Raw genomic sequence first — 27,593 nt, 5'->3', positions numbered from 1 at the left:
AAAACACACACACACACACACACACACACACACAAAACATTGATTCACTAGCTTTTCTTAATGGTATTACAGTAGTAGAATATAGCCTAAGGTGGATATATAGCGTTTTGCAAAAAAAAAAAATGTTGTTGTGTATGTTCTGGCCAAAACTAACTCAGAATCTTATTATTATTAATCAATCTTTGTATATACTATTCCATATATTTATGATGTATTGTTTTTTAACCATTTTAAGATGTTTGACAATGTTAAGGTAAATATGTTGCATTTTGGCATGGTTTTTGACTTATTTATGAACTATTTATGGACATAAAATTAAATAAAAAACATCCTGGATTTGAAGAATATTGTGTCCCTGGCCTTCACTGAGCTCAAGTAATAGTTTAATGTACAAAAAATTGTGAATGAACTTGACTGTTGATGTCATAAATAATAATGTCAAATAACCAACATTTCTCAAAATGGATATATCTCGTTTGCAAATAAATGCAGGCTTGATGAGCAGAAGAAACTTTTTTTAAAAACATTAAAAATAGTAATGTTTCCAAACTTTTGGTCTGTACTATATATATATATATATATATATATGTTTGTATATGTATATATAATAAATAAAATAATATAATATGAACACTCACTGGCCACTTTATTAGGTACTCCTTGCTAGTACCATGTTTGACCCCCTTTTGCCTTCAGAACTGTCTTAATTCTTCGTGGCATAGATTCAACAAGGTGTTTGAAACATTCTTCAGAGATGTTGGTCCATATTAACATGATAGTATCACACAGTTTCTGCAGATTTGTCGCCTGCACCTCCATGATGTGAATCTCCCATTCCACCACATCCCAAAGATACTCTTTTGGATTGAGATCTGGTGACTGTGGAGGCTATTTGAGTAAAGAGAACTCATTATCATGTTCAAGAAACCAGTCTGAGATGATTTGAGCATTGTGACATGGTGCATTATCCTGCTTGAAGTAGCCATCAGAGGATGGGTACACTGTACTCATAAAGGGACGGACATGGTCAGCAACTAGGCTGTGGTGTTTAAACGATGCTCAATTGGTACTAAAGGGCCCGAAGTGTGCCAAGAAAATACTCCCCACACCATTACACCACCACCAGCCTGAACCGTTGAGACAAGGCAGGATGGATCGTCAGGTCAGGGTTCGACGTCTTGTGCATTCAGAGATGGTATTCTGCATACCTTGGCTGTAAGTGTGGTTATTTGAGTTACTGTTGACTTTCTATTATCTCTAACCAGTCTGCCCATTTTCCTCTGACATCAACAAGGCATTATCCACACAACTGCTGCTCACTGGATATTTTCTCTTTTTTGGACCATTCTCTGTAAACCCTAGAGATGGTTGTGCATGAAAATCACAGTAGATCAGCAGTTTTTGAAATACTCAGACCAGCCCGTCTGGCACCAACAACAATTTCACGTTCAAAGTCATTTAAATCCCCTTTCTTACCCATTCTGATGCTCGGTTTGGACTTCAGCAAGTTGTCTTCACATCTAGATGCCTAAATGCACTGAGTTGCTGCCATGTGATTGGCTGATCAGCAATTTGTGTTACCAAGCAATTGAACAGGTGTACCTAATAAAGTGTCTGGTGAGTGTGTATATATATTCCTAAACCCTGGGTTACTGTTATTATTTGCATATTTGTAGTGAAAAGTTTCCAAAATCTAAAAGGGCATTAAGATATCTTTAATATTTTCAAACTTTGGAGGAAAAAAAAATGAAAAGTGCTTTCCCCATTTTTGAACGTTTACATTAGCATATAATGCAACAAAGATCGGAGACGACATATTTTGCTAACAGACCTACCAATATCCGTGTGAAAATAACTTAATAATCCTGCCTTTTTAAGGTCATTGTTAACTCTGTGTAATTTGACTGAATCTCAGGTGAAAATTGTGGATTACTCAGTAAATACGCATCTACAACATTTCATATTGTGTCTTTCATTGCTGTACATGTTTGTCTTTCTTAAAAAAAAAAATATATATATATATATATATATATTGACAAAAGCTAACATCACACTTTTCCTCACCTTGAGGATTCAAGCCCATAGCACAAATGATTATGCATTGAAGTATAATACTTAGATTGAGCAGTAGTAATCCTGATGCTTGACTCAGACTCTCAGTTAGTGCTTCCCATTGGGCCTTTTTACACCTGTTCTCTTCATGCATTTTCTCTGATTGTGAAAAGACCAGGGGCCTCATTTTTTACCTGCTGCGTATGCACAAAACGTGCCCTGAAAGAGGCATATGCCACTTCTTATGCAAAAGGTGGGATTCATAAAAAATAAACTTGACAGGAAAAATTTGTGCACCTGCATGCAAACTCTGATCCATGCGTATGGAAAAAGAAAAGTAATGCTGTAAACAATGATTTGAAACTGTCTTCATGTCGAAATACACATTTATATTAAATATTACACTCTCATTAATGTAGATAAGCACTGAAATTACATAGTCATAATGCAGAAGTTAAACCGAAATGATATGAATTTAGACATAGCCTATTTGAAGAGGATGCGCTTGATCACTTTTTTCTTGTGGCATGATATGTTTTAATGACAGAGAGGAGTGCTATGTGCACAATAATTCATCTTCAAATTAAATTGAGAAAATATCTTTATCGAGAACAATGATCAGTGAGCACTTACTTCAATATTATGGCAGACACTGCTTGATTCGGTGGTTGAATGGTCCATTGTGCGGTTTGAATAAGTCCAGTGATAGCTTACTGTACAACCGCAGCTGCATGGAGCTGTTGATGTCATGTGAAGGTATCGCCACAACATTATGAAAAATATCATTGTATTTGAAGGATACAACTTGAAGAAAACTGTAAGCTTTGCACATTTCCTTTTTAAAATACTTTCAAAGTCAAAGTCTGCTTTATTGTCAGTTCTTCCACATGTTCAGCACATAAATACAGAGAATTGAAATTGCATTACTCTCAGACCCTTGGTGCATACAGATAACACTAACATTAACAGTAGAACGTAAAAATACAGATTAAATATATATAAAATACAACTATACAAATATATCAATAAGTACTAATAGGACTAAATAAGGAATAATGGAAACAAGATAATAAAGTAGCACAAGGCACATGGCAGATAGAGTGCAAACCACTGAAATAAACAATCAGTGCAGATATAATGATTGTAGTGCAAGAGAGCTTATTCAGTCTGATTAAAGTGACAAAAAGCTCAGAGAGCAGTTCTTTGTTTAAAGAGTCCGGGAGGGAGTGTAGCTTCATGACTGCCTGATGGATGAAGCTATCCTTCAGTCTGCTGGTCCTGGCCTCCCTGATGGAAACAGACTGAAGAAGCTGTGTGTCAAGTGGGTGGGATCACCTACAATGCAGAGGGCTTTACGGGTGAGACGGGTTCCATGAATGTCCTGGAGGGAGGGGAAAGAGACACCAGCGATCTTCCCAGCTACTCTCACTATGTGTTAATGTGACTTGTGGCTGGACGCGTTGCAGGTGCCATAGCACACAGTGATGCAGCTTGTCAGGATGCTCTTGATGGTGCCTCTGTATAAGGTGCATATGTTGGTGGCTGGGGCTCTGGCTCTTCTCAGTTTGCAGGGGAAGTAGAGATGCTGCTGTGCTTTCTTTGCCAGTGCTGTGGTGTTGTCAGCACAGGAGAGGTCCTCTGTGATGTGCACACCCAGGAACTTGGTACTGCTCACTCCACAGTCGCACCATTGATGGTCAGAGGAGCATGCTGAGTGTGCTCTCTCCTGAAGTCAACAACTGTCTCCTTTGTCATTGATGAGACAATTGTATTTACAATGCAATAAATATAGGCTAAAAAAGCTAATAGATGTTCACCTTGTCAGCAAAACTCCATAAATTCAATTTGATTTAAATTGTTTAAAAAAATTGATATACTATTTGACCAGTGGAAATGAATGAGATCAACTCAAACTCATACTAAAATATTTATCTGAGAACTATTTTAAACAGTTTCTTATGGATATTTTGATATATTTATAATAAAACATAAAAATGATACATGATGACTTTTAGCAAAACAAATGAATATGTAATAAATGGCATATTATAATCACCTTAATGTGTTGTACCTTTGACGGTGTTAACCATGGTATCACGTGGATGGAATGTGCATATGCAGATGAGGTTATGCATAATAAAACTTGGCATTGTAAGCTCCATATATGGTGTTTTCGGGGAGGAAACGGGGTGGAGATGCACGACGCACTGACTGGGATTTATAAAGGGATTTTTGTGCAGGTTTTATAAATCTGAAAACTTTGGTCCGTTCGCAAAATCTAGCGTTTATGCTTGCAAACACTTTTAGGATGAAATATACAAAGAGTTTTATAAAAGTATAATTAATCAAATTTAATATAACCCCTGGTGTAAATGCCCTCCAAAATGCTTTTATGACAGATTTAAAGGGGTCATATAATGCCCATTTTCCACAAGTTGATATGATTCTTTAGGGTTTTAATGAAAAGTCTGTAACATAGTTTGTTTCAAATTTCTCAATGGTAGTGTAAAAAACAAATTTTTTACCCTGTAAAAAACAGCTCTTTTCAAAACGCGCTCGTTTGTGGAATTCTCCTTTAATGCTAATGAGCTCTGCTGACCCCACCCCTCTCTTACATCTGCTTTCTGAGAGACTGTTTATTTTAGCCACATTCATAGTGAAACTTGCTAATTAGCACATTGTTAGGAAAGGCAATTTGCAATGATTCATATAAATACATTATACTCACTGCTGGAGGCTGGATCATGAATGATTTGCGCGAACATAAAGGCATTTAAGTAGATCAAGGGCGCATTCCTTTCAGATCCAAACGTAAGTTAATCCTCTGCGATTTCAGTCGCTCAGATGTTGGGAGCACATGACTACTGATACGTCCATTATTACATCCAACAAAACACCTCAATCACTTAGGAGTATGCATCTCGGACTGATGATGGCTCACTCAGGGCGGGTCTGAGGTAAGACACAAGTCCAGTCTGTGCTGAAATGCTGCTGTCAATCAAACAATCGTGGGAGGGGCCTCCGACCGTGTGACGTCACACGGTCAGATGGCTCGATTTGAGAAAGGGGAAAACATTTAATGAGATTACAAAAAAAAACACTTGGTGGATTTTTATCACTATAGGTTGGTTTTGTACACACACTGCCAACACACATTTCAGTTTAAACAACTTGTAAAAGTGCTTGTAGCATTATATGACCCCTTTAAATTTGATCACTCAAACCACTTCAGGAGGTGGTATGGGATGCATTTCAGATGAAACTGGACAACTGTAAATGCATCTGGTTGTTAAAACCACATATGTAAATTTTACTCCTTGCAAAATGTTAAAATAATAAACATGAAAGCATTTTATAGGCTATATGACATGTCATAGCCCATGCATATAGTGCAGGAATGGAAGTTTGGATTTATTTCCATTTTGCAGAGACACATTTATGTGGCCAAGTGAAAATGGAATGTTTTAACAAATCAGATGAAACCACATGAAGTAACCAGGTGTAAACAGGCCATCATTGCTGTGATTTGATAACCAACACGGTCCATTTTCCAACTTCTCCCACATTTTCCATTCTAATAATATGTCTATCACCCATTTGAGTCTTTATTTGGTGAGCGTGTTTGAAGCTTCCACAAAGCCGTGGCTTATTTTAGCTCCACACCTGCTTTACTGATACAAAGGGACATTCAGTGAGGAACCAAACTCCTAGAAATATTTTTGACCTCAGCTGCTTACATGGAAAATAATAGCATTTGTTGCTTTGCATGTTTCCACTGACACTGAGGTCAAAGGTTGATCGCTGTCCTATATAGCTCACATGTATCTCTTGAAGCCAATTATGAAACATTTGTTTTTTTCTGTTATGCATGACTTTCATCCCACTGTTGTTTAAAATCAGGCTTATTATGTAATATCGCCATTTCCAAATAGGGTTATTTATAGCAGGAACTTTGAATAAATGTGGAATTTAAAACTATCCCATAAAAACTATGGAAAATGTGTTAGCCAAGAAGGCCAGGTGTCTGTCAGGCTTACTAAATTATAAATAAACAAGCTGCACCTTTTCATAAGACAAAGCACTGACCAAATCTGATGTAAAGGTGAAGTCTGGCGTTTTTTCTTCTTATCTCAGTTTTATATGCAGAGATGATTGTAAGATATTTTTGTGTTACCTTTTAATTTGGGCATAATTAAATATCTCTGATACTGTTGAGTGACGTAATTGGGACTCATTTAAATGTCATGAATTTGGTGTTTGATGATTCAACATAGGCACATTTCAGGATGTATTTGGTTAGTTAAAGCAATGCTTTGACCTATGATGTAGCCTACTAGTTTTCATTAAAAACACCACACAGATTTGTTAGCACTTTCTTTACTTTTATATCTTCAGATAAAAGGGTTTTCTTTCTTATTGAAGACTTTGAAAACACAAATTAGGCTACACGATCCTCAGTAGGCTAGCAGTTTTACATTTGAGAGCGAGCTGCTCATTTAATAAAAACTGATTTTACAAGCTTATTATGTAGTTTCATAACAAGGTTCGGGAGGAGCACGTCAGATACTTAGCCTAATAAGCACAGGTGGAGCCACTTAAGATAATCAACCTTAGGACATAAATACAGCTGACTTAGCCTACCTGTCTCCATTGACGGTTTATCAGCATCCCCCCTCCACCCCATCTCCTCCACTAGAGTTCATTTTACACTCTTATACGGAGGGTGGGGGGGGATGGTACTCTAGGTTCGGGCCATTCCCGAGCTCGGAGCCCTTCCTCGGACAGCACGCCAAATATGCATTATAATACTTCAGCTAATTATATGTAAGTGTGAACTAGTGAAACAGCTGTTTCAACAGTAAATGAAGAGTTTTCAATATATTTTTCATTTTTTACCGTGTTTGGCTCCTTAAATCTTATTCTACAAGTGAAAGAATCCATGTGATCAATCTTATGTGTAACATGAGGTTCTGAGTTCAATCAGAAATGAAAATTGACTTTTGACGTTCTTTATTCAACAGAGCTCAAAAGGACATAAAGATAGCATGTAACTTAGGCATGCTGATTTTGGTTAATTTTCCTGCCCGACAACCATTGCTTGTTGTCCAAACATTAAGTGTTAACTGTAATAAATTAGTATTTAATAAATAATACAATGGACTGTGTCTGTGACCCATTACAAATAGCCTACAATTTTGTTTTGTTGTTTTCCCACGGATTTATTTTAACGTGCAAATAGCAGCAGGATACAGATCAACAGAGAAACAACAGAACCTGAATTTACCCATAGTCAAATTGTAATGCACCTACCAATTAAGTCTTCTGAAGTGATGAGCACTTTGTACATTGAACAGAATACAATTTAAATCTTTATTCTAGAGCTTGACAGATTTATTGTTTTGCCGATATTAGCGGCTGATATGAGCCTATCACCAAATTAATGGAACATTTATAAAAATGAAAATTAGTTTTACAGAACATATAATGCAGATAAAAATTTTTAAATGGTGTAATTACTTAGTCCAGCGTGCTCATCAGTGTGACACTAGTCAACACTTTCACTTCAGTAAGGAGGTCTCTTGTTCAGGCAGCAGCATTCAAGCGCATTCAAGCGTCTAATTTGACCGTAAGTGCCCTGCGTTGTGGATTTTACATGGAATTCCACCATGATTCCAGTTCAAAGAGAATGTACATGTTACATTCAAAAGACATTAAAGTACATGAGATATTAATTTATATTGTATTTATTTACAAAGTTATGTTATGTCACACTTCTCCAGTAGCCTAAGTTTCATCTGTGTGAAGACAGTAGTGCAAATCCGTGAATGAATGTTCTGAAATGAAATAAACTTCAATGGAATGAAAGTTGAATGGAATTGAATATAATTAAAGTTGAATAAACTTTAATTTTACCGTTCAGTGCACTGATGTCAGACTCATTTTGGATAATGAAGTTTATTGTTAAATTGTTAAATGCCCTGCCTCCATTATATATCTCTGTCACGTCATTATAAGTGTTTGATTGCCACATTTGTGTGATCATTGCAAAAAATGTGTTTATGTATATATATTCTGTTTATGTATATTCTGTATTCTATAAATGTTTGGACATTCAAAATGGGAAAGTCTCCAAACGGATACTGTACTATAATATGCACAAAGAATATCGGCCGATATATCAATATACTGTATGCCTTTTTTGACTCCCTAATATCGGTATCGGCCCCAAAAAAAACCCTTATCAGTCAGGTTCTACTTTATTTACACTCAAATAAAAAATTTTGAAGATTGTATTGGTATATTTGATGCACAATACTACAGTTGTTTTTCATTATATAGATAAAAACTATAGAGTTTGGAACTACATTAATACATATGTATTAATAATAATGATGATAGCCAGAAATGAACCCTTGAGACAGGTGGCTGAAATTGAGTTATTTAATTTTATTTAAAGTTTTTGAATAATAAAAAAAGAAAGAATGACAAAAAAAATTCCTTGCTGGACTTGCTGGAAAAATAATAATTAGAGTCTTACTGACCTCAAACTTTTGACCTGCAGTTTATGTGTTAAAGTGAAGTGACATTCAGCCAAGTATGGTGAGAATTTGTCATACTCAGAATTTGTGCTCTGCATTTAACCCATCCGAAATGCACACACACAGAGCAGTGAACACACACACACACACACACACTGTGAGCACACACCCGGAGCAGTGGGCAGCCATTTATGCTGCAGCGCCCGGGGAGCAGTTGGGGGTTCGATGCCTTGCTCAAGGGCACCTAAGTCGTGGTATTGAGGACTTATGGTTAAGTATTAAACATTGCAGGTCACTTTTTTCCACCAGCTTGTTTTGAAAGGTGAAGCTTCGCCTGTTTCTGTGTCTTTAGTGGAAATGTCTGGCTGATATTTGACCACTAGCACTGAACTCTGCCTCAGTCAGTGCTGAAACTTAAACCTCTTGGTTCTGCATTTTTTCTATTGCTATTCATATCAGGTGAATACATGTTTGATGTGAGCTTTGAAGTTAATGCACAGATAGTGTTTCACCCTATGGCCACATGTACCACAGGGCAGATAACATGAAATACTTCTTAAGTTGATGCATTAGAAGCCAGACAATATGTGCCTACAATACACAGAATACATTTACTAATTTAGTACAATAAATACAGGATAATACATTTTAAATGAGTTGCATATTTTATACAAAATGTTAGGCATCCTTAGGCCATGTTAGGCCATGTGCCTGCTCGGAATTCAGTGTATAAACGCAAAGCCAGACTAAATTATGCATGCTCTGACCCACCTCAACCCCTATATCAAAGTATAGCTATGTGTAAATGCATTTATACCACCTATAAGCAGTAATAAACAGTCTGTGTAAAGGTGCCTGAACATCACTCCAGAATCACTTCTGTGTGTGACCTTTACAGTGTAAATTAAGGATTAGACAAAGAGTCTCAAGAGAGATAGGCTTGTCTTATAAAACTGCATTTTCTTTTGGTGCAAACTGTAATAATAGTTAAATCCAAAAGTATAGTTTAGTTTAAAACCTGTTGAAGATTAGCCGATAGGCTATCAATTCATTAAATGAAAAGCTGTTTCCTCTAAAACGCTGTTTATTGAGCTGTTTATCCTACTAGGGTCCTGCTATGCATTTGTTAAGGTATTCTGCGTAGTTTCTAGGTTGTTGCTATGTGATGGCAAAGGTGTTCTTGGTGGTTGCTAGGTTATTACTAGGATTTTGCTGTGTGGTTGCTACAGTGTTCTGGGTGGTTTGCTATGGTGTGCTATGCAGGGCATCTGAGTGGTTGCTAGCATGTTGCTTTGTGCTTGCTTGCTAGGGTGTTTTGGGTGGTTACTAAGCGGTTGCTAGATTGATCTTGGTAGTGGTTATGCTTTTGCAAAGTTGTTCCAAAAGGTTTCTAAGAGGTTGCTATAGGCGTAACAGGATTTCTCACCTGCTCCTCCAGAGGTCTGTGCATGCTACTGGTCACTGGGGTGTTTTGGGTGTTTGCTAGTTGGTTGACAGTGTGTTGCTAGGGTGAGTATTGGAAATTTGGAAGTTGACTAAATAGTTGTCAAAATTTTGTCATTTTAATCTTTTGTTGTAAAATGAATACATTATTTTGAAAAGTGGATATCAGGAGTGGAAAACAAAATAATTTCACCTCATACATTGCATGCAAGCATTTTTTTTTTATCTCAAATGCTACAGGCACAGAAATGTCCGCTAGGCAAGGCAGGTTTATTTATATAGCACATTTCATACACAATGATAAGTCAGAGTGCTTTACATAAAAGAGAAGAAGAAGAAAAATCACAACAGAGTCAGCGTCCCTGACATGTAAAGGTAAGCTATTCCAGAGTCTTGGCTCTACTGCTGCAAATGCACAATGGCCTTTCTGACTGAACTTAGTCTATTTTGAGTTATTGATCTTAATGTTCTTCCACTCTGATATTCAATTAGCAGCTCTAGTAGATAAGCAGGCCATGTAAAGACTTGTACATTAGTAAAAGAAGCTTAAAATCAATCCTATACTGTACCGGAAGCCAGTGTGGAGAAATCAAAGACGGAGTAATGTTTTCACATTTTTAATAAATATTAACAGTCATAGATAGTTGACTAATACATGTATAACAAATTACAGTAATCAAGTCTTGATGATATGAGAGCATGAATGGCAATTTCAAGACTCTTGAATGTCAGATATGATTTAATCTTGGCCAGATTTCTCAAATGAAAAAAAAAAAAAACACATGATTGATCTGAGTGTTCAACTTCAGAGAGTTATCAATACAAACACCCAAGTTTCGAGTGTGTTCTTTGACAAAGACAATGAGCCAAAATTAAACTTTACTTCATCCCTGGGGCCGAACACCACAACCTAGGGGTGGGCAATATGACCAAAATCTTGTCATCTCAATAACAATATATATCTTGATATAATATAATAATATAAATGCAATTTTTTTTATGATATTAAGATTTGATACCATAGAATATTCATAATCCTTGTCACCAATGTCAATATCAAACTAATAAAAGAAAACAATAATAAAATAAAAATAAAAACTCAAGCTCACTGGACATACATAAACAGTCAGTGATAAAATAAGAACAAGAAATTAATTACAAGCAATAGGACAAAAACTACAATAAATAAGAAATACACTGTGTAAATGAATTAGTCTTCACTGTGTAAGTTATGTTCATATATATATATACATACACGCATAATCATAAACAGTAATAATCAATAAACAGTGAGAGAATTTCATGAATGGCAGACAGGACGAATAATGGACCGCTTCCCCTTTTAAGACCGAAGTCCAGATCCAATATACTGTTACATACGCGCTTTCTCTCTGAACTGTTTACATTCCCTTAAGACCTAAATGGCTGAGTGTATGAGGATACTTGCATTTGGATGCATATAAGTGTTTATGCAATCGTTCAAAGCGGCAAAAATGCTCACGAGCTCTATTAGCAGCTGATGCATGGCTTACGCACTCCTCTCACACAGAAACACAGACATCACGTGCATATAGCTCTGTTGTTTGTGTTTCAACGGCCTAAAATCAGTTGTTTTAAACTGCAGTGCTTAAAAATGCATGCAAACATTGTTTTCTTTACCACGTATGCTAATATTCACTCGTCTGCCTGCATCCCCGTGTACTGCATATAGACTGCCATCATTCAAATAGTGAAAACGTATTGCTGTAAGCAATGTATTTTGCGGCACCACGAAATAAATGATAGAGCACAATATGAATCGATAGACTTTTAATTTCGTCCATACGATTTATATCTTCATATCGACCAGCCCTAATCTTTCTTTTTCTCATTGAGATATTGTTTTGTTATGAGTAAGAAAACTTAAATAAGCATTAAGTTTAAAGTTACATTAACATGCTTCACTTTTAGTCAGCATTTCAGAGTTCTAATGTGTTCCAGGAATATGCATTTCATATGTGTTTGTATTTAGGTCATGGTCACTTTAAGATCGCGCTGTGCTAAATGTCCTATTACGCGATCCGTAGTTGGGAAGAAAATACTCACGCACTTCATGCGCTTTTCAGCGGTTAGCTCGAGTTTATTTTCATGGTGCTTCAATCACATCTGTCTACTTCTCATGTCTGATGTAGCATCGTCGGTATGTATACTTTGTTTTGTGAGATTATTCTGGAAGTATTATTCGTTATTTTTGACAATAATTTTAAGTTTGTAGAGTGTAATCTGCCGATGGTTTGAACTCACGTCGGCTATGCATATGCTAGCTCTCACGTGTTCATTTGTTACAAGCTGCACGGTAAAGGTGCTATAATGACCAGAATGTAGTTCACATGTATTTCTTTATTAGTGTTAAAATGAGTACAAACAAAAATGCAACTGTAATTGTGCAAATTAGCCTTTATTCATGTGTTATTTGTCATTGCTCTTTTGTGTGTTGCAGTTTCACTATTTTCCTTAACTCCAATAAACCTGTGGAACTAAGAATTAATCTTCAGAGTCTTGGTGTGGGGAAAAAGTTTAGCTGGCCGTCAGGATATTAAGTTAACATATCGAGGACGGCACAGTGAAACGACGGCTATCAAGCAAGCGAGATAAAGCAGAGCAGGTTGGAATCTAGTCGACATGTCGTCATCACACGCATCCAGTGGACGATCAACGGACCATACTCTACAGCCAAGTGCTACTGCAGCAGCGAGAGCCACCGAGCTACAGGCTAGAGAGGAGAGTTTGCATGAAAATACAGCAACACAGGATAACCCATATAGTGCATCGTTAAGAACACGCTCGCAAGTATGTTGTTCAGTGAGATCCAGTTCATCGTCAGCGGGGTCTGCATCAGTCAGAGCAAGAGCGAGAGCCGAAGCAGCAAAGGCACGCCTATGCTATGCTGAACAGGAAGCTAATCTGAGGCTACAACAAGCTAAGTTGGAAGTGTCTATAGAAATGCTAAAACATAAAAAAGAGGCTGCAGCAGCCATTGCAGAAGCAGAGGCACTTGAAGCTGCTGCTGATGTAAAGAGCGAGAAACATAGTTGTGACCTGAACAAAGACTCTGTTCCTTTAGAAGCCTCACAACGCACAAGGCAGTATGTGCTTGATCAACTAAAAGAAAGGGATTCAGAATTTAAGTCATGTGATAACGGTGACACACAAGCAAAGACCGCGCCGGTCCTTAACCACAACGTGTCACCTCCTCCACTAAAGCCTGAAGCCTGTCCCTTCTATCCACATCAGAAAAACACTGCTACACGTAGTCTCATCTCACAGCAGCCTTACATCAGCATGTACGAGGACAGCCACAAGCCATTCAACAGGATGCCTGGAGACGTAAGTCTACCTCACATCAAGTCCAGCGGTGAGCATGCTTCTCTAGTACACCACTTCGGAACACAAAATCACCACACCCAGCCTCCTCCCGTACACCATGCCATACCGCCAGACTACAACGATGGCAGCTCACACATAAATGAGGGCGGCTCACACATAAACGACTTTGTCAGGTATCTAGCCCGCCGTGAGCTTGTAGCTACATGCTTGCTTCAATTCAATGACAAACCCCAAAACTACAGAGCATGGAAGCGTTCCTTTTTGACTGCCATCAGAGGAACCCTGGAACCGAGTGAGGAGATGGATCTTCTGCTAAGTGGCTCGGGAAGGAGTCAGCAGAGCATATTGAGCAGATAAGAGCTATACACATCAATAGGCCAGAAGCAGGACTGGCCATGGCTTGGGAAAGGCTCGAGCAAACATATGGCTCAGCTGAAGCAATAGAAAATGCTCTGTTCAAACGCATTGACAGCTTTCCGAAAATAGTAAACCGAGATGGATCTAACCTGACAAAGCTGAGTGATCTTCTAATGGAACTGCAGGCCGCTAAGGCTGAAGGAGACTTACCAGGCCTGGCTTTCCTGGACACGTCGAGAGGCGTCAACCCAATTGTACAGAAACTCCCGCCTCGTCTCCAGGACAAGTGGGTGATAGCTGGTGCAGCCTACAAGCGTCAAAACCATGTGAGCTATCCTCCCTTTGGCTTCTTTGTTGATTTTGTCAGCGAGCAGGCTCGCATCGCAAATGACCCGAGCTTCAGCCTCATCGGCAACACAGACATGGACCCCAGGACAGAGAAGACAGCGTGGAAGCCCAACAGACAGCGGGAAGTCTCCGTCCACAAGACAGAGGTGTCACCCAGAGCCACATCTGACATGGGTGAGCCTCCGACAAAATCCGACGAAGGCGACAAACTGTGTCTGTTGCATAAAAAGCCACACCCTCTCCGTAAGTGCCGGGCGTTCAGAGAGAAGCCCATTGACGAGCGCAAAACACTCCTCAAAGAAAACAATGTGTGCTTTAAATGTCTTTCTTCCTCGTCTCACATAGCAAAGAACTGCAAAGTCAATGTTCAGTGTTTTGAATGTAAGAGCGACAGGCACAACACAGCGCTTCACCCTGGAGCTGCACCCTGGCAGCAGAGGGCTGGTCCTACTGCTGAGCACGGCGGGGAGGAGGATGAAGCCTCACCGCAGTCTCAGGTCACCAACAAATGCACGAAAGTCTGCGGAGGGGAACTCACAGACCGCTCCTGCTCGAAAATATGCCTCGTCAAAGTGTTCCCAGCTGGTCACAGAGAAAAAGCTGTGAAACTGTATGCGATCATGGACGAGCAGAGCAACACAGTTCTTCGATGTGTTCAACGACCAAAGTCCAAGCGCTCCTTACACACTGAGAACATGTGCCGGAGTGAAATCATCAGCAGGCAGAAGGGCCAGTGGCTATGAAGTGGAGTCTTTGGATGGAACTGTTCTCATCTCGTTGCCAAGCCTCATTGAATGTAAAGATATACCGAACAACAGAGAGGAGATTCCAACCCCCGAAGTAGCTCTTCATCATGCTCATCTAAGCTCAGTGGCACACTTCATCCCAGACATTGACCCACAAGCCCCCATTATGCTTCTCTTAGAACGAGACATTATCAGAGTGCATAAAGTCCGCAAACAGGTGAATGGCCCTCACAACCTGCCTTACGCTCAGAAGTTAGACCTGGGGTGGGTCATTGTTGGAAATGTGTGCCTAGGTAATGTTCACAGGCCACTGACAATTAGCACGTTCCATACGAACACCACAGAGCTGCAACGGCCCACTCTCTTTGATGCGTGCCCCAACGTGTTCCATGTGAAGGAGAGGTTCAGCAACACCCAGGCCACCAGTGAGCCTCCAGCGTATCCTGAGGACAAGCCTATCTGTGAAACAGACCACCTTGGATGCACAGTGTTCAGGCGGACCAGGGATGACAACCAGGTGGCTCCCTCCATTGTTCATGGAGATAATGGATGGAGGACTACAAAAGGACCCAAACAACAGTTGGGTGGCGCCATTACCATTCAAGAGCCCACGCCCACGGCTCCCAGACAACAGGCCACAGGCGCTGAGGCGTCTCATGTCTCTCAAGCGTAACTTTGAGAAAAAGCCTGAGATGAGAGACCACTTTTTCGCCTTCATGGGCAACATGTTTCAGAACGGTCATGCAGAGTTAGCCCCCCCTCTCAGTTCAGATGAAGAAAGGTGGTACTTGCCAACGTTCGGGGTGTATCATCCGAAAAAACCTAAGAAAATCCGTGTGGTATTCGATTCCAGTGCCCAATACAACGGCGTATCACTCAACAACGTGCTGTTAACGGGTCCTGACCTGAATAACCCACTACTGGGAGTGCTGATTCGGTTCAGAAGAGAGGCCATCGCCGTCACAGCCGACATAGAACAGATGTTCTATTGCTTCCGGGTAAGAGAGAAAGACCGTGACTTTTTACACTTTCTCTGGTTCCAGGACAATGACCTCTCCAAAGCCATCGTGGATTACCGGATGAACGTCCACGTCTTCGGCAATAGCCCTTCACCTGCAGTGGCTATTCACGGTCTACACAAGTCTGTTCAAGGCAACGAGTTCCACGTCGACCCAGATGTGAAGCACTTCGTGTTGCATGACTTCTATGTTGATGATGGGTTGAAGTCCCTGCCCACAGTTCAAGCTGCTATCAGCCTGTTAAAAAGGACACAGGATGTGCTCTCCAAGTCGAATCTGAGACTTCACAAGATTGCAGCGAACAACAAAGAGGTCATGGACGCCTTCCCATCCAGTGACCATGCGAGTGACCTCAAAGACCTTGACCTTGACACAGACGCGCTGCTGTTGCAGCGCAGCCTCGGGCTTGACTGGAATCTCAAGACAGACTGTTTCCTTTTTAATGTCTCCAGTGAGACCAAGCCCTACACCCGGCGGGGTGTCTTATCCACGATCAATAGCCTCTACGACCCACTTGGATTCGTTGCGCCGGTCACAATCCAAGGCAAGGCTATCCTGCGAGAGCTCACAGTGGAGAACGGTGACTGGGATGCGCCCTTACCTCCAGCCATGGAAGATGCCTGGACGTCATGGAGAGCCTCTCTGTCTGAGCTCGCTGAGCTTTCCATCCCAAGGCGATACACGGAAACCTCACCGTCAGCAGCGGTAAGAAGAGAACTGTGTGTGTTCTGTGATGCATCAGTCAAAGCTATCGGTGCTGTGTGCTACCTGAAAGTGACAGACAGTAATGGCAACAACCAGATTGGATTTGTAATGGGCAAAGCCAAGCTGGCCCCCTGCCCTGAACACACAGTGCCAAGACTTGAACTCTGCGCAGCAGTGCTTGCTGTTGAGTTAGCAGATCTGGTCTCAGCAGAACTAGACCTAAAGCTTGATGCCGTAACCTACTACTCAGACATTAAAGTAGTCTTGGGCTATATTTGCAATGAGACCAGGCGCTTTTATGTCTATGTCAGCAACCGGGTGTTACGCATCCGAAGATCCTGCCGACCAGACCAGTGGCACTACGTGCCAACAGACCTGAACCCTGCAGATCACGCAACGCTTTCCGTCCCTGCTGGCCAACTGAAACACACCAACTGGCTGAGTGGGCCCAAATTTCTCTCTAAGCCGGAGCCCAGCATTTCTGCATGCACTTATGACCTTGTTGACCCAAGCACAGACCCAGACATCCGCCCTCTGGCGTCCGTCTTAAGCACTACAGCCTCAAACAAGCAACTGGATTCACAACGCTTTGCTAAGTTCTCTACCTGGAAGTCATTAACTCGTGCAGTCACTCGCCTCGTTCACATAGCCTGTCATTTCAAGACAGCTCACAGAGAGAACAGAGCATGCAAGGGCTGGCATTACTGCAAAGCTGAATTCACAGTTGAGGAATCAGAGAAAGCGCCAACTGTAATCATCCAAGCAGTTCAACAGGAAGTCTACAGCCAAGAGATAAAGTGCATTCTAAAACAGGAAAGGATGCCAAAAACAAGCCCTCTCAGAAATCTGGACTCGTTCATTGACGCACACGGTCTTCTCAGAGTTGGAGGCCGTCTTCATCATTCAAGTCTCAATCAGAGTGAAAAGACTCCCCTGATTATTCCTGGCCAGCATCACATCGCCACTTTGCTCATCAGACACCACCACGAGCAAATTCATCATCAAGGCCGTCACTTTACTGAGGGGGCGGTCCGTTCAGCTGGCTTTTGGATAGTCGGCGGGAAGAAAAGAGTAAGCAGCATCATCCACCAATGCACAACATGCAGGAGGCTCAGCGCTCCACTCAGCATCCAGAAAATGGCTAACCTGCCAGCTGATCGTCTCTCAACAGATCCTCCTTTCTCCAGCATGGGTCTTGATGTGTTTGGCCCATGGAACGTCTCCTCACGCAAGACCAGAGGCGGCTTCGCTCAAAGTAAAAGGTGGGCAGTGATCTTTATGTGCATGAGCATACGAGCTGTGCACATTAAAGTCATAGAATCCCTTGACACTTCTAGCTTCATCAATGCGCTACGGCGCTTCCTTTCAATATACGTGGGCCAGTCAAATACATTCGTTCCGACCGTGGCACAAACTTCATTGGTGCCTGTAAGGAACTGAAGATAGCCTCAAACATTGACAGCACTGCTGTAAAGACTTACCTCTCAGACAAGGGTTGCATATGGTCCTTTAATCCCCCACATGCATCCCATTGGGGTGGATAATGGGATAGAATGATAGGGCTGGCTAGGAGGATTCTGGACGCAATGTTCCTCCAGCTGAAAGACAAGCTCACCCACGAAGTGCTGGTGACTTTCATGGCAGAAGCTGCAGCGATCATCAACGCCAGACCACTTGTTCCAGTGACTATGGACCCTGATGACTTGTTCATACTTACACCAGCTGCTCTTCTCACACAAAAGACGAACATTGTGCCTGCTCCTGCTGGTGAGTTTGGAGTTGCAGACCTCTACAAGTCCCAGTGGCGGCAGGTTCAGCACCTGTCCAACACCTTCTGGGACCGCTGGAGGAAACAATTCCTCCCAACACTGCAGGCCCGCAAAAAATGGCAGTCCACTCAGCCAAACATTCAGTCTGGAAGCGTTGTTCTCCTTAAGAACAGTCAAGCACCTAGGAATGAATGGCCTCTTGGACTGATTACACAGGCCTTCCCTAGTAAAGATGGGAAAGTGCGCCAGGTTGAGGTGAAGATCATCAAACCAGGCGGGACTAGCCTCTTTCTCAGGCCAGTCAATGAAATAGTTCTCCTTCTACCTCCAGAGGCACAGTAAATGGACTGTGCATGGACTGTGGGGTGACGTGTGTCCACGTCAGGCGGGGAGTGTTTTTCATGGTGCTTCAATCGCATCTGTCTACTTCTCATGTCTGATGTAGCATCGTCGGTATGTATACTTTGTTTTGTGAGATTATTCTGGAAGTATTATTCGTTATTTTTGACAATAATTTTAAGTTTGTAGAGTGTAATCTGCCGATGGTTTGAACTCACGTCGGCTATGCATATGCTAGCTTTCACGTGTTCATTTGTTACAAGCTGCACGGTAAAGGTGCTATAATGACCAGAATGTAGTTCACATGTATTTCTTTATTAGTGTTAAAATGAGTACAAACAAAAATGCAACTGTAATTGTGCAAATTAGCCTTTATTCATGTGTTATTTGTCATTGCTCTTTTGTGTGTTGCAGTTTCACTATTTTCCTTAACTCCAATAAACCTGTGGAACTAAGAATTAATCTTCAGAGTCTTGGTGTGGGGAAAAAGTTTAGCTGGCCGTCAGGATATTAAGTTAACATATCGAGGACGGCACAGATATAAAATATTATAGTCCAGCCATGTTTTTAGATCAGAGATGCATGACATAAGGTCTTCTGATTTATTACCATTTGTTAATGGTAAGTATAGCTGCAAGTCATCCCCATTGCAGTGAAATGCTATGTTGTATTTCTTAAAGATGTCTCCTAAAGGAAGCATATACAGTGAAAAAACTGAGGGGCCAGAATAGAGCCTTGAGGCACACCAAATATAAGTGATGTCAAGTTTGATGTAGCCTATATGCACCAAATCATACTGCCATGCTTCTAGCAGTCAAATATAAGTTAAACCAATTTAAAGCTTTCCCCTATATTCCCACATACTCTTCTAGCCATGAAAGCATCATGTGTGATCTATTGTATCAAAGGCTGCAGTTAGATCTAATAAAACACAGCTTAATCACCAGCATCCACAGTCATCAGTAAATCATTAAAGACTTTTACAAGGGTTGTCTCCATAGAATGATGCTTCCTGAAACCAGACTGGTAAACTTCCAATCTTATTTCTTTCTAAAAATCATGTAGTTGACTAAATAATTATTTTTCTAAACTTTTCTATAAAAAATTAAGATGTGAAACTGGTCTATTGGGTCAAAAGGTAATTGACTTTCTTCAGAAAGGGTTCATTAAGATTTTTTTCATGTCACCTCTGTATAAAAACACAAAGTTCTCTGCTTTGTTTACAGGGGGTAACCATGGCAACTGCTGTATTTCTGCTTGGCCACAAGTGCCACCTATTATCAGATAGTGAAATTCCATTTTTCATTCAGCCCGTCTCCCATTTTTATTGCTGTCAGTGTTGTAAACTTTAACCGTTTTATGGAAAATAAGAACAATTCGTAAAATAAGTTATCTATAATTATTTGGTTATTTGATTCATAAATTAAGTATTTCACATGAATTGCATATGCACACAGGGTTTTTTTGGCCTGTTTTCTGAGGGTTTATTAATTTTTGAATTGGTGTAGCACACATCCGTAGTTTAAAGAAAATATCATTATCATAAAAAAAATTTAAAGACAAGCATGTATGGGAATAAGTATCGTACATGAATTATAACCAAAATCAGAATATGCTGTAATCTAATTGCACAAACATAAAAAATACAAATATTTAAAGCATTGTCATTTGAAGAAGCTTAAGTGTTTGTATACTTTCATGTAGCTACTGTAGGTAAATACATAATGTGTTGCTCGTTTGTGTAGTAGCTGGATATAAATATCATCTGGGGGCTTATGTGTACCACTGGTCACATATCAGCACAACTATCCACTGTCTCACCTCCACTTGTCTTTGCAAGTAACACCCATCTACTGTCTCCTTCCCTTTGCATTTTTTCCATCAACATTTCGGTTTCATATTTCCATTTTTCCATTGAGTCAGAGATACACCATCCTTCCACAGTGAACACACAGAGCATGTACTCAGACCGCTGATCAGGGTAATCTTTAAACGAGATTTGTCTAACCATGCAGTCATTACCATCAACACATTTAGGTACACAAACAAGAATGAGTTCGCAACAGTCAGCTTGTTTTTTTGTGGCTGTTTGGTGTAAATAATTCCCACGGTCTTTAAAAACAGAGAAATGGCAGGGATTATATATATATATATGATGCCATATATTATATATATGAATGTCCTTTTACTACTTTTCACTTTAAATGATATAGTGATTCACTTGTTAAAAAAACAACCTTCCATTTGACAGTATTTTACATATATTAACAAACTACATATAGTGTCATGTTAAACAGTTTACTGATTTTAAATATCTATGAGAAGCTTACTTATGATTAACCAATTAACCGGTTTTTAACAAGTTTTTACTATTTTCTCTGCTAATGCCTTCATACTGTTTTTACTGTAAATTACATGGTACTGTAATTCACTTGGAAAAAAACATAAATTTATTAGACAGTATTTAAAAACTAAAATGACATATAATGTTATGTTAAACATTTACAATTATTGGTAAGGTTACAACTATTTTTACATTTTGGGAACTATGAACTGCTGTAGTAAGGTTATTGTGAAATAGTTTTGGTGTCAAGTGAAACAGGTGAGAGTTTGTGCAGTAGGAATGTCACATTGTCAGATAATGGTAATGAATGATTTAAAAAAAAATGTTAAATGGCATATGGAAAAGCGAGAGATAATAGGATTGCCCAGGCCTTGTGGAAACATGCTGAAGGGAGAGATGATGATGATGTCATGAGTTTCCAGTTCCTCATTAGGATTAGTCAGCAATGAAGAGTGAGAGACAGAGAGAAAGAGAGGAATGAAGGGAGGAGCTGAAGGTAAAGAGAGAGAGAGAGAGGCGGTGCTCAACACTATCTGCTTTGCTATAAGCAGCAGCAGATAAATCTGCGACTAAAGCAGTGACCTCACAGCACTGCTGATTGCAAGCTCGAAACTTCTGCTAGCACATGAGGTGGAGTAATCGCTTGTAATTTCCACAGGCTTCATTACAGAGTTTTTCGTTCTACTGAAACTGAATTATGCATCTTAAGACTACAAAGTGCAACAGCTACTGCCTGGTGGCCACACCGGTGGACCATGAGATATTCTGTCGGCCACAGATTCGGGTAAGACTGTTAATTAATGAAGTGGTCAAGTCAAGGTTAATTGTCATTCAGATGAATTTCTCTTTCAAGTTCTGGTGCTAATTTACATTAAACTAAGCTTTTTTTTTTAGATGTCGCCTGGGTTAGATGTCGCCTTCCACAACTTACAAATTTAGGACTCTAATGCCTAAACTATAATCTGGCCATGTTGGTCTGTTGATCTGCAGTTCTTTCTTTTCCAGCACTCCTGTTACTCTCACTACCTGCAACAAAAGGATTAGATGCCTGAAGCTTGAAACAGAATGCCTACATGTTTTAATGAGTTGATTTTGTGGTATTGAGTTTGGAGTTAGTAAATATATATATTTTAAAATTATTATTAAAAATGATTTCTGAATAATCATGTGACTCAGAAGAATGGAGTAATGATGTATGTTTTTTTCAAAAACATCACAAATCTTACTGACCCCTACATTTTGAACAGTATTGTATGTTGGACCTCATTCATGAAATTCAAGCCTCACATTAAAAAAACGTCCCACATACTGTGCCGTAGCTAGCAAGAAATCCAATATTTGGTGAGATGTTGCTGTCTTAATAAATTTAGAATTTCTTGCTTGCTACAGCAGTGCCCTGTTAATACTGAATTTAAACCAGCCAATAGGATTCTTTTCTTTGTTTGTTCATAAAATCATTGTTGTGTAAATGAACATGTTCAGTTTAATCTACACAAGTTTTTCATGATTGAGGCCTGTAGTTTGGTTTTCTTTCATACATATGATGTTCACAGCCCTCTTGTAAAATGATTTCATGGAGGAAATTACGTCGTTTTTTGTATTTCTCCATCAAATGCAAGTGTGATTGTCTAGTTATTTAACGTTTTTCCTCTTTTTGTATTATCAGGAGCAGTTTGAGGCTTTGTTCCGTGAGTTTGATCCAAGTACGTCCTTCCAGTTCTTTAAAAGCTTCAGACGGGTTCGGATCAACTTCACCAATGCACTGGCAGCAGCCGAGGCCAGAGTCAAACTCCATAAGAGCGACTTCAATGGAAAGGAGATGCGTCTGTATTTTGCTCAGGTAAATAACCATAACAAACAAGTATTACATCGTTCTCCAAGTTGCTCTAAAAGCTAGCATGATACTTTTTGTTTAGTAATGAAAACAGTTTATTAATTATTTAGTCTTACGAACTAAGATTCATGGTCTTGCATCTTAGAGGACTAGTTGAAAAATCAGTTGAAAATGTATTCACATTCAGGGCGTTCGAGATTTAGATGAGTTTGTTTCTTCATCAGATTTGAAGAAATGTAGCATTACATAATTTGCTCATCAATGGATCATGTGCAGTGAATGGGTGCCATTAGAATGAAAGATTTATTTTAAATTTTTTTACAGCTGATAAAAATATCACAATAATCCACACGACTCCAGTCCATCAATTAAGATCTTGTGAGGCCAAAAAAGCTGCATGTTTGTAAGAAACAAATCCATATTTATGATGTTTTAACTAAGTCCATAAACCGTAATAACGCTTCCTCCAGTGAGAAAGTTGTCACATCTGAATCAGGAGAGAAATATGCACTGATCAAGCACCATTTACAAGTCAAAATAGTCCAGAAAAGCTCTAAACAAATGGATTTTGATGTGAGAGGACAACAGGGTTGGACTTTTTCTTTAGAGGAATTGTTATTATAGATTATGAAGTCATATTTTAGCCGTAAATCATGGATAATGATGGATTTGTTTCCTATAAACATGCAGCTTTTCACTTCACAAGACATAAATTGATTCACTGGAGTTGTGTGGATTATTGTGATGATGTTATCAGTTGATTGGACTCTCATTCTGATGGCACCCATTCACTACAGAGGATCCATTGGTGAGCAAGTCATGCAATGGTACATTTCACCAAATCTGTTCAGATGAAGAAACAAACTGATTTACATCTTGGATGATCTTGGAAGTACATTTAAAAAAAAAATAGTTTGATTCTCATGAATGCATGATCTATTAACATTTATACAACAGTTCTTTCTAGTTCTCGAATCTGATTGTATTTCTCACAGCAAGTGTCATGGAGGATGCCCAAATCCACTCTAATATTATTATAATAAATGATACTGTTTTGTCACAGAATGTAGTTTTAAGAGTTTTTACATGAGAATGTACATGTTTAGATTTTAAATATGCAGTTTGTTTATTAAAAAAAAGATGAAAATTGTTTTCGGAGATGTGAGTTTCAGGCCATCAGCAGTCATTCAACACTTATAAACTCGCAGAGTCTCACCTTGGCCAGTTCTTCTAGAATTTGATGTCTCTGATGTCTCTGTAGTGGTTAAACATGAGATATATTTATTCATTCATTTATTTTTGGCTAATCTAAAGGGCAATCTTTGGTCTCAATCTATTATTTGTTCCAGAGCAAATAGTTTTGGCTAGGGTGCCTGGGGGGTGGGTGGGTGGGGTTTTAAGGGCATGCTGTCACATTGTGTGGCGTAAATAATAGTGTTCTTAACCTTGCAACTATGTTATTGAACTTTAATACATAAAGTTTGCAAAAACGCACACAATAAATGTTGACAATGGAAAGCAAAAGGCGAATCCCAGACATTTTTGGCGATTGGTCACCCTAAATTTTGACTGAGGGCAAAATCTCATCACGTTATTTGTTATGTAATTTTAAAGGGATAGTTCACCCAAAAATGAAAATGACCCAATGATTTACTCGCCCTCAAGGCATCATACGTGTACAGGTGCTGGTCATATAATTAGAATCTCATCAAAAAGTTGATTTATTTCAATAATTCCATTCAAAAAGTGAAACTTGTATATTATATTCATTAATTACACACAGACTGATATATTTAAAGTGTTTTTTTATTTTAATTTAGATGATTATAACTGAAAACTAAGGAAAATCCCAAATTCAGTATCTCAGAAAATTTGAATATAACTTAAGACCAATACAAAGAAAGGATTTTTAGAAATCTTGGCCAACTGAAAAGTATGAACATAAAAAGTATGAGCATGTACAGCACTCGATACTTAGTTGGGGCTCCTTTTGCCTGAATTACTGCAGCAATGTGGCATGGCATGGAGTCGATCAGTCTGTGGCACTGCTCAGGTGTTATGAGAGCCCAGGTTGCTCTGATAGTGGCCTTCAGCTCTTCGCATTGTTGGTTCTGACATATCGCATCTTCCTCTTGACAATACCCCATATATTTTCTATTGGGTTATGGTCAGGCGAGTTTGCTGGCCAATTAAGAACAGGGATACCATGGTCCTTAAACCAGGTACTGGTAGCTTTGGCACTGTGTGCAGGTGTCAAGTACTGTTGGAAAATGAAATCTGCATCTCCATAAAGATGGTCAGCAGCAGGAAGCTTGAAGTGCTCTAAAACTTCTTGGTATACGGCTGCGTTGACCTTGAACCTCAGAAAACACAGTGGTGGCAACACCAGCAGGTGGCATGGCACCTCAAACCATCACCGACTGTGAAAACTTTACACTAGACCTCAAGCAACGTGGATTGTGAGCCTCTCCTCTCTTCCTCCAGACTCTGGGTCCCTGATTTCCAAAGGAAATGCAAAATTTACTGTCATCAGAGAACATAACTTTGGACCACTCAGCAGCAGTCCAGTCCTTTTTAAAGCGAGACGCTTCTGACGCTGTCTGTTGTTCAAGAGTGGCTTGACACAAGGAATGTGACAGCTGAAACCCATGTCTTGCATACGCATACGTAGTGGTTCTTGAAGCACTGACTCCAGCTGCAGTCCACTCTTTGTGGATCTTTGTTTCACAATCCTCTCCAGGGTGCGGTCATCCATAGTGCTTGTATACATTTTTCTACCACATATTTTCCTTCCCTTCACCTCTCTATTAATGTGATTGGACACAGAGCTCTGTCAACAGCCAGCCTCTTTTGCAATTACCTTTTGTGTCTTGCCGTCTTTGTGCAAGGTGTCAATGGTCGTGTTTTGGACAACTGTCAAGTCAACAGTCTTCCCCATGATTGTGTAGCCTACAGAACTAGACTGAGAGACCATTTAAAGGCCTTGCAGGTGTTCTGAGTAGGGATGTTGCGGTGACAGATTTTTTCCACCGGTTAATCGTCGTGTAAAAAAAACAGTAATCCCGGTGTCACCGGGGTTGCGTGTCGGGGATTTCGGGAGGCCGAAAATGCGGTCGTGCAGACGTGCACACGTCTCAATTTACTTTCACTTTAATTAGCGGCAATTCAGTAGCATTTGTTTGAATTAATCATGGGTTAATTTATTTTATTCTTAATAAAAATACACAAAACAATAAGACACTCGCTTGTATTACACACATCTTTATTGCAAAATGAATAATAACTTAAAGCCTATCTTTCAAGTTGAAGATCCCTGTGAATGAACGTGTAGATAAATAGTGTAGGAATTCGACTTGCGTGAAGAAATTAATCATAAATGTGCATTAAAACAGTTTTTTAAAAGAAATTGTGAGTAAAATTACTTCCGTTGTGAAAACGCTCTGATCGGAAGTGACGCAACGGCCGGTAAACATCGTCTCTTCGTAATGGAGTCAGACAGTGAAGAGGTTGCAGTAGGGATAAATGTCAACTCTTACGATGGGCCATTGCCGTATAATTACGAGCCGCCTAGGCGAGAGAGGGGTCAGGCAGAGTTAAGGGGAAGGGTAAATGGACAGAGGAGAGAGATAGAGTTGTGGTGTGAGGAGAATCGGTTGAGAATTGGGCAGGTGTCTTGGTGAGTGACCACAGGCTAAAGCCAATTGTGGCTAACGTCTCCATGTTTAACACATTGCAGTATTTTTAATAAATCATATTTAGCAATATTGCTGTCGACTTTGTTGTTTTTCAAGCATCCATGTAGATTGTCACCATTTATGCCAGCAACATGTGTCTTAAAATAATTAATTTAGATCCCAGATTTTAAATGAATGTTGTAGGATGTAGGCTATAGCTTACATATGTGACGGTCAGCTAGTCTGGATAGGGATAGAAATTCTGTGCATTTCTATTCAACAGTTTAATGTGAAATTTTGTAGAAATTGCTAACTGATTTTTAATCAGTAACTGCTTTTAGACCTTGGTGTCCGCATGTTCTGCTTCTGCAGATGTCAAGCGTTTGGGCCGTATATCTAAACAACATAACCGGACAGCTGGAATTCCGAACTTAGTCGGCTGTTATACTACTCACCTTAGTATTTCCGACGGACATAATGTAAATGAGCTCACATGTACTGTGGAGTACGTGTATGAAAGCGGTTAGTCTTCCGGCTAGGACGGGAATATGCTGTTCATGTAAATACAGTCATTGTAACAAGGATCTTTTATTGTCATGTGAAGGGATACTGGTTGTAAGGCATGCAGATAAATGCATCTAATTGACAGCCTATACTGTACAGGGGGTGTGTCTTTTTACAGTGCATATTTACCCAAGTTTTAGGAAGTAAGTAGTCTACATGTCGTTTCTTACAAGGTCTTACACCAACCATTAGAGCTACAAGGAGGGAAGGAGAGTGAGTTTATCTTAGCACATTTGTTTAACAGGTGCTTGTGTGGTAGATGTGAGGCTATGCCATCAGCAGTGGAGAGTGTGTGCTGTAGGGAGGTCGACGCCTATTGGTCCCTTGTCCAAAACCTAGATCCCCCAGAAGACATTACCTGCCTCACACTCCATCCAGGGTTTGAAGCATCCTGTCTGAATCCTTTTGTGCTGCAGATAGCATACATGAACTTTAGACAGGAGCATGGCCCTCTTCAAGCCAGCAGACCAGAGTAGGTTTTGAGCAAAAATTAT

General features: G+C 39.8%; 1 protein-coding gene across 3 annotated transcripts in view; it reads left to right on the top strand.

The window, feature by feature from the left end:
* LOC132142415 (calcipressin-1-like) overlaps positions 1–27,593 on the top strand; it is a 49,139-nt gene that overhangs the window by 8,580 nt on the left and 12,966 nt on the right. The window contains exons 1-2 of one of the 3 annotated variants that reach the window (XM_059552264.1): positions 21,355–21,811; positions 22,694–22,867. In XM_059552264.1, coding sequence (XP_059408247.1) covers positions 21,725–21,811; positions 22,694–22,867 — 261 coding nt within the window. In that variant the 5' untranslated portion in view covers positions 21,355–21,724. Of the gene's footprint in view, positions 1–21,354; positions 21,812–22,693; positions 22,868–27,593 lie in introns of those variants that run through there. The other 2 variants (XM_059552263.1, XM_059552265.1) reach the window with 2 other exon arrangements.

This window comes from Carassius carassius, chromosome 6 (genome assembly GCF_963082965.1).
Source record: "Carassius carassius chromosome 6, fCarCar2.1, whole genome shotgun sequence".
NCBI lineage: Eukaryota > Metazoa > Chordata > Actinopteri > Cypriniformes > Cyprinidae > Carassius > Carassius carassius.
This window is presented reverse-complemented; position numbering and strand designations above follow the sequence as displayed.